General features: G+C 44.6%; 1 protein-coding gene across 1 annotated transcript in view; it reads right to left on the bottom strand.

Annotated features, from left to right (window-relative positions):
• Nucleotides 1-13,504, bottom strand: part of MMP21 (matrix metallopeptidase 21) — a 94,197-nt gene that overhangs the window by 34,339 nt on the left and 46,354 nt on the right. Inside the window, exon 3 of the mRNA XM_085606257.1 lies at nt 989-1,128. Coding sequence (XP_085462383.1) covers nt 989-1,128 — 140 coding nt within the window. The remainder of the gene's footprint in view (nt 1-988; nt 1,129-13,504) is intronic.

The raw sequence follows: 13,504 nt of genomic DNA, 5'->3' as shown, positions 1-13,504 counted from the left end.
GGAGCAGGGTCAAGACTGATTTGCTCATGGCTGGGTCCAAACTGAGGTGGCATGATGGTCTTAGTCATTAACAGCCTCACCGTCAATAAAAAACCTTGCTTCAAAAATCAGATTTTGCATCAGAAGTGTGGAGCCTCGAAGAGCACGAGGCTGGGGAAAAAGGTTCCCTGTATGCTCCCCATACCTGCTTATGTGCTCTAATGAGAGCTTACTCACACCTAATGGTAAGGACTGGAGTGTGGTTAGCAGTAGTCTATAGTGGGGCTACCTGTAGGGCGAAGTCAATAAATTATAAACCATGACGAGTGCTACGATATTGGGCCACTGAAGGTAAACTAAGTCCGAATATCTTCATTCGGCCAATACATATGACCATAAAAGCACAAAGTAAAACCATTCTGCATTTATATAATTCATGCAATAAAACAAAAACATATAAAATGAATAAGTTATGTCAAAATTCCTTTAAAACCAAACCGTCATCACCATGAACCAATCCAATAAGATTAAAAATGCATAAAAGCTTTTAAAATGACTGCAATAAAACTAGCGATAGTAACACTTGAATGAATAGTTATTGTCTACCCAGAGGTTAAAGTGCATAGTTTTTTCTTGATTTGATTGCAGTAACAATGTAATTAAGGACAGTGGTACAAATTTCAACAGAAGATACATTTTGCAAATAAATTAGCCCTTCCCTATGAGATACAAAGTGCTTTTGTAAAGAACTGGACACAAACAACGTAGTCAAAGAGATTCATACATAGTGCTGAAGGCAAACTAAAACATTATTTTGGGAAGTTTGAGAAACCTTACTCCAGGATGGTCTCTGGGTTTCATAGGGAGCTACACAGTATAAAGTGCAATACATAATGGGATGGCGACCCTCACAGAGTCGACCTCCACTGAGAACAAATTCCTATCTCCGAGGACAAGGGATTTATCTTAAATATTGCCATTTCCATGGAATTAATCCCATATTACTTACTTTCAGAAGACTGATCCCGCTGTCACTGCTAGGAGCTGTAAAATGTTCATCATCATCGAAGTGAATGTCTCCAAGAAACCAGGCGTGTGCAAACTCCTGGCCCGAGCCATCGAAGGAGCGTGTGCAGCCCAAGTGGCGACCTAAGAAAGGAAAGACAAGGTAGCGCAGTCAAACATGGTGAAGACGAGCCATCTTCACTCTCTATTCCAAGATGAAGAGAAGGCATTGCCATTCTTATCCATCCGAGATCTATTCTAATACAGGAAAATCTTTATTTGTTATTGGACTCTGTCAGGGGCATTAACCATTGGTAATGGCCTGCCCTGCACTTATAGTTCTGAGAGAATGCTGATAGGAAAGGGTCATTACGAGCTTCTGATGCCCAACAGCATGGTTGCAATAAGGCTTTTAGCAAACTGCCTCCTTAATGTTATCTGCCACAGACAGACATCTGCTGAACGTCAGCAGCGTGTCCCTCATTCACACTCTCACTGCACTTAAATTGCAAGAAAAGGGCAGCAGGTAATTCCAGTATTCTGAGGGCTGACACTGACTGAGCTAACAATAGTACTCCTTCCATGGTGTGGCATTGTGTGGGAAAGAAGTTATGCCTGGTGGATAGAAGCATTCACTCAAACCAACCTGCTAAAGGGGAATCTACTATTATTATTTTAAAAAGACCAAAATGGAGAAGAGAAAATACAGTCACTAGCAGGGTGCCTCTTTCACTAGTCTTGCAGTCTTCAGTCAAACTGCTTTGTCCGGTATTCTTGGAGCATGGGTTCGAGCATTGGTGGAACAAGAAGCCATACAGAAGATCGGCTTGCTTTGGACTCGAAGTTTCAAGATGAGCTGAGTATTATCCCACTCGATAAGTGTCGAACCCAGCGGTGTCAGAATATATTGGTCGCGATAAATATCCTAATCAACCCTAATCGGAATCTAAAGCGCGGATTAGTTTTCATATTTTTTTTTATGACTGCGCAATGCTTGCCTTATGTCATCAGGTACGAATTTAGGGGCATTTCATCAAGAGGGGGCGATAATTATCGCTAAACGCACTTAGCGCTAGGATAATTATCGCCTGCTATCGCTGTATTTTATCGCTGAGATAGCGCGCTATCAGCGATGCTTATCTCAAAAGCATTAAAAATACCAGCGATAGCTACATAATGTGCGATCATCGCTGGAAAACCAGCGATAATCGCACAAAAAACAGGCGATACCTTGCTGATAGGGCAGGGTGGACTTAGCCATTATATCCACCTTCCATTGGATATAATGGCTAAGCCAACCTGAAAGCAGGCGTAAGGAAAGTAGCGATAACCAAGGGTAGCGCTACTTTTCTTATCGCTCTGCATGTTATCGTGCAGCTTGATAATTGGAGAAATGTCGGTTAGCGACATTTCTCCAGTTATTTTGGGGAGGAACACCCACTTTGCATATCATTAGAGATGCAAAGCTGGGCGTTAAGGGAAAGGGCGTTGAGGCATGGAAACACGCGTTAGCATGTCCATGCTGATAGGACGATACAATTATCGCCGCTTCCTGTCCGAAAACGGCCGATAAAGCGGCGATAATTGTCTTAATGATATGCCCATAACTTCTTGAATGTGTGGACTTTCTTTGGGCGAAACTTATCAAGGGCAGCCATGTATGTATTCAGAAATTTCACTTTTTAAGATCTTGTTCGGTGTGGAAAATTGGAAGTAGTAGGGTGGTGTATTGCTGTCAATTATTTCATGTTTGAGGATAGGTTTCAGGCAATCCTTATCTTTAAGACGGAAGCCCCGATGGGCATGCTGGGGCCTGCAGGCCCATGTTTACAAGGGAATGGAAAAATACAAGTTACCGATACAGAGGGCCTTATGTAGGTAAATTACATTTACCACTTCATAAATACCGAATTTTACCGATTCGGTATTTATGAATCGGTAAATGTAATGTAGGTAAAAAAATTCCGAATCGGTAAGTGTCGGTATTTTAGAGTCGGTATTTACCGATTCGGTAATGGCAACTGGCTTCCCATTCATTCCTATGGGCCTGGAGGCCCATAGGAATGAATGGGAAGCCAGTTGCCATTACCGAATCGGTAAATACCGAATCGGTAATGGGGGAGGCAGTATCATGGGTGGCAGGGGGTCACATTGACACCCTGTTGCACCCCTGAATCGTCCATGTGTGCACATGTGGCGCACATACATGCCCTAAGGGCATGTATGTCTGCCACATTGCACACTTCACAGTGCACAAAAATGCCTATTTACACCTATTCCTCATTTACCACCAACTTTTAGTTGGTGGTAAATAACGAATCCCCACACCCACGACACACTCCCCCTACATCTCATTTCTGGATTCGGTATTTACCGAATCGGTAAAATTACCGATTCGGTAATTTTACCGATTCGGTAAATTACCGAATCCAGAAATGAACCCCCTACATAGCAAAAGCCTAAATACCGGTCGGTAACGGTATATTTACCGAAAATCGGCCGTTACCGACCGGTATTAGGCTACCTACATGAGGCCCAGAATGCTTCTGGTTGAAAAAAACAGTACGGGCTGAAAATCACCTTCACACAATCAGTGTTAGAAGTGGGGGGGAACGGAAGGGCACGGCGTGCCCCTACTTAAAAAAATTATGCTAGTCCGTTCCCCTACTTCTTGATTTTAAAAAAGCGTCCCGGGACTGCCCTAATTCAGGCCCGGTTCTAGTAAGGGCTTGAAGGCAGGCGCGAAACGCCATGGGGCTCAAAGTGCTTCAAAGCCCGGGCGCGCACACACAGACAGTTTCAGAGATTATCGCAGCCGTACCGGAGTACTTCACAGGTCTTTAAAAGACCATTTACATGTTAACGAGGCTTTGTTTATTTTTTCACCCCTTCATCTCCAACAGGGGCATGGCGAAAGGCGACAAATCCTTTCTTTGGCCGCGGTAACCTTTGCCTACTGTCCTGCTGCGTCGATATTCTTTTTCTATGCAGCACAGGAGAAAAGAAGTTTGTTTATTTTGATTCACCTTTCCCAACCCCTGCAGCTGCTCATCACTTCCGGCTGCGATACTAAGATTGACTAATGGAGTAGGTAGGAGAATGTGTCACTATTTGTTTTTCTTTTTAAATTCTGCACAGGCGCAGCAGGACATGTACTTTGTGTGTGCTTCATTTAATCCGTTGTTATCATTATCATGGCTCATGCAGGACAACAATAGGACAATAAAAAAATGCCCAGATAACGCTGGGTATTAATGATCCTGCTGGAGAGCAATCATTTCTCTGTTAGTAGTTAAGTGCAGATGAACTGTATTTTATGTGGAAGCTCAGTGGGTTACTGTCATTGTGACAGAGATCCTTGTGTTACTTGCAGTTCAGAAGTTACAATCCTAACATAGGACAGTGACTAATGAACTGTCAAAGAGCTGTATGCAAACCTGAATGATATAGTTAGAACTTCGCGTTTTTTGTTTTGTGATATAGTTAGAACTTCCCCAGTCTTTCATTATTCTAATGTTGCTAAAATGAGTATCTTTGGGCAGATATACATTTTTATCAGTAAAGCCAACCCCTAACCACTGGAGTACTCTTTAAATCCTGAGTTTGTGCTTCTCCAGACCAAACCCTCTTAAAATAACTGCCCACCAGTATGGATGACATGTGATTCATACACCTTATAATCCTCATTGGCTTATGTGACATTCCCTGTAGGCTGATTTACATACTTGTATGATTCGTTGTCTCTGTATAATGTGTGCGTGGTGTAAAGTACTGACACACACTACACTGATATGAGTAGCGCTACACAACAAATGAAATGCATATGAGAGAGTGGCTACATAAAGATGAGGGGCACTGTTGGAGGATGGCAGTGAGGGAATCCGAGGAGGAGGTAGTGGGAGTGGCTATGGAGCGATGAGGGGCACTGTTGGAGGGTGGCAGTGAGGGAATCCGAGGAAGAGGTCATGGGGGGGAGGGGGGAGCTAGGGAGAGATGAGGGGCACTGCTGGAGGATGGTAGTGAGGGATTCTGAGGAGAAGGTCATGAGGGGGAGGGGCTACAGCAAAATGAGGGGCACTGGTGGAGGGTGGCAGTGAGGGAATCCGAGGAGGAGGTCAGGAGGGGGAGGGGCTATGGGGAGATGAGGAGCACTTGTGGCGTATGGCAGTGATTATTGGTGTGGCGCCAAACAAGACTTTTGCATCAGCGCTAAAGCCGGCCTTGTCATGGCCTTTCTGTTTTTGTTTATTTAATTAGCAGGTCGGGTCATAAGGGCTACTGTGGAACATACTTTAAAGTGTGTGCTAATTATATTTACTGCTATATTCAATGTTTTAAGTTTGAAGGTGATTTTACTAATGTTTTTACCGGGAAAAATGAAAGTGGAGCCCGATGGTGCCTGATATGGGGCTGGGGCCCAAGGTCAGCTGTGAGATAAGGTGCACTGGAGAGGAGTAGTGGATAATCGAGCCTGTAAGGGAGTGCGTTGCGGAGTCTGGGGTCAGGTGGAGGTAGCAATGAAGAGGGATCCTCCATGAAGGCTCGAACAGAGGGAGCCCAAGTAGTGTCACTTGCCTGATACTACCACCTCAGAAACCTCCTCTTCCCATCAAAGGAAAATTACATAGAAAAAACAGTTTTTGAGAGTGATAATATTTAGAAAGAGATTTGGAAAAGAGTGCGATTTACTGGACCTTGTAAGACTAAGAAGAGATAAAGGAGGGCCCGGAGGATTTGCAGTCTGGGTGTTGCTACTCCCAAGATAATTTTGAAAAAAAAACTATAGGGTCAAATACTGCATTTTATTTTCAACACCCCATTTTTACACAAATTCTCTCCAAAGCCATTACTGTGCCAAGACAACATCCCCAGGAGTTGACCACATTTTTTTTTAAAGATGCACAATATGTTCCTCCCATAAGTAATTTACCTCCACTTTGCCAAGGCCTGTGTTTTGTCCTGCTTGCTCACATGTAATCTCACTCAGGCTCACTACCCCCATTATTCATTCTCATTCACTTTCCCTTTTACTCAAAATTGCTCACTTGCACTCACTCTTCAACATTCGGTATCACATTCTCACTCACTCAGTCTCACCACTTTTTCCTACTCTGATTACCTCATTCTAACTTACAGTTTCACTTACTCTACGTGACTCCATCTCACTCACTTTCATCGACATACACTCTTTCACTCATGCTCAGTTACATTCAGGCACTCAATCATTCACACCCACATTTACTTACTCGCACTCATTCTTCTTTGCAGGACACTTGAATACATATGTGCTATGTTTGAGCAGCTAGCTGGCTGACATGAATAAGAATTATTTATTTATTTATCTCACTTGTAAAGCGCACTCTCACCTAACAGGCATCCTGGCGCTGACAATCAGAGTGCACAATTTGTGGATAAGAAGGAGCCCTTGTGGGTTTCCGTGAGTCAGATCAGATTCTCTTGAAGAGTTCCTTTGTCTCTGAGCCCTGCTTAACACATGTGTACAGGAGGAGCCCTATATTCATGTCCTCAATGTTTGAGACAAAAAATACTCATTGATTTCTGAACGAGAGTAAAAGCGTTAAGGTAACATGTTGTTCCTGCTTATATTTTGCATGCTTTACATAATCCTGCATTCCCTATGAGTATTTGCTTTTCCCAGAATGTTGTTACTTTTTTTCAGGCATTGCATAATTTGAAATGAGTCACATCCAGGTGCTTATAATGGGGCAGAATTGGGTTGTAGGTGAAGACAGTGCGAGTTTCACTCAGTGGGGCAGAAGGGTGTTCGGTGGGGATAGGATGTGGCATTATGGCCAGAGCTACCAAATTTGGAACTGGGGAACCTGGTTCAGCCTTCATGCCTTGTCCATCAGACCACTCCTGAGGGAGCACCCATGATAGACTTTAGAAGGCCCCACTAGACCTTAGAAGCCCTGGTCTCTTAGCACCAGCAGGTGAACCCTACCGGTGGCCAGTTGGTTAAACTTGAAGCCCTGTCCACCACAATTCATACCCAGGTTCACCACCAGTCTTGCGGGCAGGTCTACAAAGCAGCACACCCTAGAGCAGCAGTGGCTTTGTCACGCAGTAGTTTTCCTGCAATAATAAAAGTCTCCCACACAACCCCCACGGTTTTTGACGCATTCATAGATTTACAAGGACTTGTAATCCTGGGAATGCGGCAAAATCTTGTGCTGCCCCAGAGGAGGCATAACTAGGAGAAATATCTTTATTTCTCCTTGCTTTTTCCTCTTTCAAACTGTGCTTTATTCTGCAGCCCACATAGAAAGATGAAAAAGCCTCTCAAGATTGTTTTTGTACAGGAAGGTGCCCCTTCCTGCACAAAAACAATCCTGCATGCAAAGGAGGCACCCTTGCACCATGGGGCAAGTGTGCCTGCGTTGAAGCTAGCTGTCGAAATGGCGCCAGTGCAGGGGGAAAAGACCGGAATGCACCATATTGGATAAATACGGCACATTCCCGCCCTTTCCCTGTGACGCAGGGCAGCGCAGCAAAGTAACTTGCTGAGCTGCCCTGCGCCACCATTCCCATAAATATGTCCCTAAGCTCACAAATAGTAAATTGACCACACTAATTATCTGTGTAAGAGCATGTATTGATAAACACAATGAGCCACTGACCTTTTTCTTGGACCTTGTTGAGTTGCCAAGCACAGCAGCAGATCTAAATACCTTACTTGCATGCTTAGAGAGACATGGTTTTACTGATGAGTATTTAAAAAGTCATTTGGTTCAGCTTGTAACAGATGGTGCTTCCAATATGATAGGTAGGAAATCCGATGTGGCAACTCTTCTGAAACTGAAATATCCACAGTTGAGTGTATGGCACTGTGCTAACCACAAGCTGGAGCTTGCTGTGGGTGATGTTTGTAAAGAAGTCGCAGGCATTAATCAGCTCAAAATTTTTTTTGATAAACTATATACCACCTACCATGCCTCTCCGAAAAATCAGAGAGAGCTTGGGGAATGTGCTCTGGAGGTAGAAGTAAGACTTCTGGCAATTGGAAAGGTGCTAGATGTACGTTGGGTGTCCTCAAGTGAAAGATCTGTGAGAGCTGTTTGGAATAACTACAAAGGACTTATTAAACATTTCATGGAATCTTCTGAAGACTCAACGAGGAGTGACATTGAGCAGAGGAAATATGCTGGTTTAAACCGTTTATTAACCTCCCTGGTGTTTGTTGAAAATATGGGTATTTTATATGATGCTCTCACAGAATTGGGTGACCTATCCAGAAGGCTGCAGCGGCATGATATGACCATATATGAGGCCGATCGTTCAATACAGATGCAGATTTTAGTGTTTGAATCAATGGCTGATGCACCTGGGCCCTTTGTTTGCTACAACTGCATTAGATGCTGCTGAACGGATGCAGTTTGCTGGTGTAGGACTGCAACAGAACAAAGGCTGTGTTAGCATCAATAGGGCACAGTTCTTTAGGAGCTTAGCAAATAACCTGCGAAAAAGGATGACAATGTCTAATGCATCAAATGTTTCTAGATGCACAACCACAAACAATGATGAAATAGAATACAAAGAGTTAGTACATAGAATGAAACTCCTACAACCAGTTTATTGGCCAGATCCAGTAGACATCTTATACGGTGAGGGAGAATTACAAAACCTTTGTAGCAGGTTGCATGTATTTGATACCAGGCAGTACATCCTTGGTTTCAGAGAGTACAAACAAAATAAAAATTGCATCTCTGAAAGCCTGAAACCATTAATGCACATTATAAACACCTTTTGTACCTCAACTGCTGAATGTGAACGGGGCTTTAGTGTAATGAATGATGTGCTCACACCACTGCGGAACAGAATATCAATCAATCGTCTGTCTTCTACAATGTTCATAAATATCGTGGGGCCACCTGTCATAGAATTTAAACCTGAATTTTATGTTCAGAAATGGTTAGAAAAAGGGAGGAGAAGTACAGATGAAAGAAACTGCATGGCTCGGAGACAAATGGCTTATGATTCCACTTATAAGCGTATTTGGAATATTCTGTGATTGGAAACATGTCCCACATTGTAAATGAATTAAATATAAACAACTTATATATTAAACCTCAAATAAACATGTTTATTGATTCTTTGAATTAAATAACGTTATAAGCTGTAACTGGTCAGTGAAATACCAAACGTTCAAAAATTGTTATGTTTTGCTATTTCTAGCCACACCTCCGACTCCGCCCACTAATCCAATCCTTGGGTTATTCCCGCCCCCTGAGTCTCCGCCCACAGTTCCCCTACTTTTTTTCCCCCACTTCGACCACTGCACACAATGGACCAGTTGGCAGTTATTTGATGTACGCAGATATCCCATGACGTAGCACCGTGCTATTAAGAGGCCACGTAAGGTATGGTTAACACATGCATTCGTAATTTTAACTGTGCCTTGTGGTTCTCGAGGTATGTATTCCATGTATTTTAAAATGGTACCTGCTCTGACATTCTGACGCAAGTAATCTAGCCACCTGTACTATACGCATATATTGGTTTTCTCGATCTTTAATAAGGACGTTGGCTCGCTGTGAGGAATTTAAAATGCACATTTGTCAACAGGCGCATAAACCAACTACGGCAGAAATGGTAATGGTTTGGGCACTATGCGCCACCCGCTGCGGTTATTATCAACGCACGCACGCCTGTTTTGGATTGTCTTGGCGCTTTACGCACGGTAGCGCGCGAGGGCATCGCGGGCGCTGGCGATAATCTCGTTTGAACGTGCCACCTGTTCTCTCAGTCTGCCTGATTTGATGCCATTAGGAGGCCGCTCTTTCCATCATCGCGAGGCTGGCTCGCCTGCCGCGGTGTGCTTTGCATGCCGTCGGTAGGCCGTAACTCCTTTATTACGGTAATGGCTCATCGCGCAGGTGCTGTAAACAGTCTTCACCTGTCTCAGAGCCGGGCTTCATTTTAGCAGCAATTGTGCTGCCATCTGTGTCTTTCTGTGGCGCAGATGTTTGTGTGGCAGGCTGAGTGATGGCACGACAGGGCACGATTAGACTGATGTGCTGCAGTGTGCGAAAAAGCTCCGGTGCCCGGGTGGCACGCCAGAGGTCGCATGTGCCGCACTCATGTCAGACCTGAGCCCTTCACCCAGTCCTGTTTATGTTCTTTACGTTCTGTGGCTCTTTTCACAGCTGTCAACTGGGCCGACGTCAGGGGTGAAGTTCACACATTCCTGACTTTCCAGCCAATTACGCTAAGCATGCTGGTATTTGTAGGCACATGCTTACGTGAAAAATGAATGACCGTTTCTAGCAGTCCTATTGCTTGTGGCTGGAAAATTAAGACTGACTGAAATTCACCATCATGACACGGGCCTCTTGCCAGGAAACATACCTAACTACATTTATGACAGAAAAAGTAAAACTAATACGATAATGCAGAGAATTATGGTGTCCTTAGAACCACAGGAGCCAGGTATTACTACCAACTCAGGTAATTGCTAAATACATCCTCTTTGGACTTCGACGTCCACTGGGTAAGGGAGTCAAATAGTGAACAAGTACTCTGGGAGAGTGTTGGGGGTAGAGCGCCTAGTTCATCCAGCACATTTTTCCCTCGCAATAAATACACTGTCCAAGCAAAGTTCTTCTTGAAAAAGAGAGAAGGCATTATTCACATTATGGAAATATCAATCAAAGAGTTCTTGTAAAGCGCGACTTTTCACCCAGGGCGGTTTCCAGGCACCAGGTGCTGGCGTCCTTGGTCGAAGAGCCACGATCTTGAGCTCTATAGAGGGTCATTTCAGGAACTCTTGTGGCATAAATCACTATGCTTGTGATTGCCCCTTTTTATGCTGTAAGTGTGCATATATCTCCCTGGACGTGCACACATTCATTGCAAGGATCGAACTGACGAGTTACTCTACCTACAGCAGCCACAGGGCGGCGCTAGATTACTGCAGGCATGGCCATAGGGTCCGGTGTCTACCTAGGTTTGGGGGTTGAGTGCTCGTGGCTTTTGCTGTCCACCTGGGGGAGGGGATCTGGCTGCCTGTGCACTGCCTGTCGAGAGAAGAAGAGCACGAGCAAAACAAGCATTATGAATGCAATAGGTCTCGCCTTTTATTAAGTTAAAGCCATTTGCTGTGCTATACAATACCATTAGCAAAACAAATGTCTTTAACTTAATCAAAGGCGCAACCTATTGCATTTTCAATGCTTGTTTCTTGCGAGTCTCTGTATCTTTACCCTGCCTTCCACGTCAAGCTTTCGCCTGAAGCGTTTAGGGCGCTCCTACCTTGCACGCTTCATATGAAATATTGGCACCTGCGAGCTCCCCTTCTCCTGTACTCTATATGCGAACACGTTGCTATTGCAAGCTTCCTTTTGTTTGCACTCGCTGGTTGAAAGATTGGCTGCCGCACATTTAATTTTGCTTGCACTCTGGTTGAAAGTTTGGCTGCTGCAAGTTTAATTTCCATTGCACTCTGGTTAAAAGCATGGCTGCTGCAAGCGTCCTTTTGCTTGCACTCCCTTGTTGAAGTACGTGAGAACAATGGTCCCAGAAAATGACAAACATTCAAAGAAATCAAGGACAAATACTCAAAAAGTTGATACTGCTAAGTGTTTTAATTCACGCTCAGCATTTTCCTCTGACTATACGTACTTATATCATTAATAACAATAACAGTGTCCCTAGAAGGAACATGGTGCGAGGGAAGGGGGTGGGGGGGGGGGGGGGAAAAGGTGTCTGGGTTTTGTGAGGATAGGGTAGTGATTGGGAGGGCAGTGTTATTCAGAAATAATACATCATTTAGAGCATCTAAGGCATAGAACATAAAGCCTGACAATTACAATCTTTTAACAAAAATCGTTAGGAGGCCATGTTAACAACAGTAGCATGAATGAAAGATCTGTTGTCTTGAACTGGCTCATATATGTAAGTGTCGACGATTCGACCCCTAAGGAAGTGTAGGCACTTTAATTCCTTACAACGGGGCCTTCATCAGGACTGGGTGCAGGGAGTAGGGGAAAGCGCGATCGGTAAAGCCTCTGCACAATAGGCTAGTGGCTAGTGTGGGCCCGTAGGCTCCAAAGGCGGAGGGAAAAAACAGCACAAAAATGTGGCAATGGGAGAAAGCAATTATCTCGACTGGTCCGGAAAGTAAATCTGTGGTGATTAGGCTATTCTTTCTGTTCGCTTCATTCGAACTGCCAACCCTACTACTTCCTAAATAGCTTAAATCACCACGGATTTACTTTCCGGACCAGTCGAGATAATTGCTTTCTCCCATTGCCACATTTTTGTGCTGTTTTTTCCCTCCGCCTTTGGAGCCTACGGGCCCACTCTAGCCACTAGCCTATTGTGCAGAGGCTTTACCGATCGCGCTTTCCCCTACTCCCTGCACCCAGTCCTGATGAAGACCCCGTTGTAAGGAATTAAAGTGCCTGCACTTCCTTAGGGGTCGAAACGTCGACACTTACATATATGAGCCAGTTCAAGACAACAGATCTTTCATTCATGCTACTGTTGTTAACATGGCCACCTAACGTTTTTTGTTAAAAGATTGTAATTGTCAGGCTTGATGTTCTATGCCTTATATGCTCTAAATGATGTATTATTTCTGAATAACACCGCCCTCCCAATCACTACCCTATCCTCACAAAACCCAGACACCTTTCCCCCCCCCCCTTCCCTCGCACCATGTTCCTTCTAGGGACACTGTTATTGTTATTAATGATATAAGTACGTATAGTAAGAGGAAAATGCTGAGTGTGAATTAAAACACTTAGCAGTACCAACGTTTTGAGTATTTGTCCCTGATTTCTTTGAGTGTTTGTCATTTTCTGGGACCATTGTTCTCACGTACTGCCTTACACCCAGGTCCCAGAGACTATTTTTGGGTATACCCTTTCTAGGTAACTATCTCCCTGGTTGAAAGCTTGGCTGTTGCAAGCTTCATATTCCTTGCACTCTGGTTGGCTGTTACAAGTTTCAGTTTGCTTGAAATCGCTGATTGAAAGCTTGACTGCTGCAAGCTTGCCTGCACTCTCTGGTCGAAAGCTTATGTGGTGCAAGCTCCCTTGCACTCTTGTAGAAAGCTTAGCTACTGGAAACTTCATAACTCCTGCGCTCTACCACACACTTCCCTAGTCTCTCTGCACAGTGGTGCCAGACTAGTGCAAGCTTCTATTCACACGCAGGCTCTCCTGAACACCAACCCACTGACCACCCCAAACCCTTGGTCGCAACATCCGATACTCCACTCTGAAGGATGGTGCTTTAAACGGACTCGGGCGGCAATGATTGCCCGGTCTGCTAGAGCCCTAGGACCCAGGCAGGCTGATGCTGAAGGTGGTGGGGGAAGAGCGGCGGGGAGGTGCCCCAGCCTCCACTTGTTTGAATGTGCACTGATATCGCCCTGGTTACTGCAGGCATCCAGAGAGGGGGGTGTCACTCACAGCTCAGATTGCATCAGAGCTCCGAGGGCTGGCAGCCAGCAGGCCCAGTGTATTTAAGAAAGACAGCCCAGGCTCTGCAGCCG

Source organism: Triturus cristatus, chromosome 1_2 (genome assembly GCF_964204655.1).
Source record: "Triturus cristatus chromosome 1_2, aTriCri1.1, whole genome shotgun sequence".
In the NCBI taxonomy this organism is placed as follows: Eukaryota; Metazoa; Chordata; class Amphibia; order Caudata; family Salamandridae; genus Triturus; species Triturus cristatus.
Note: the sequence above shows the minus strand (reverse complement) of the source record. Positions and strands in the feature narration are given on the sequence as shown.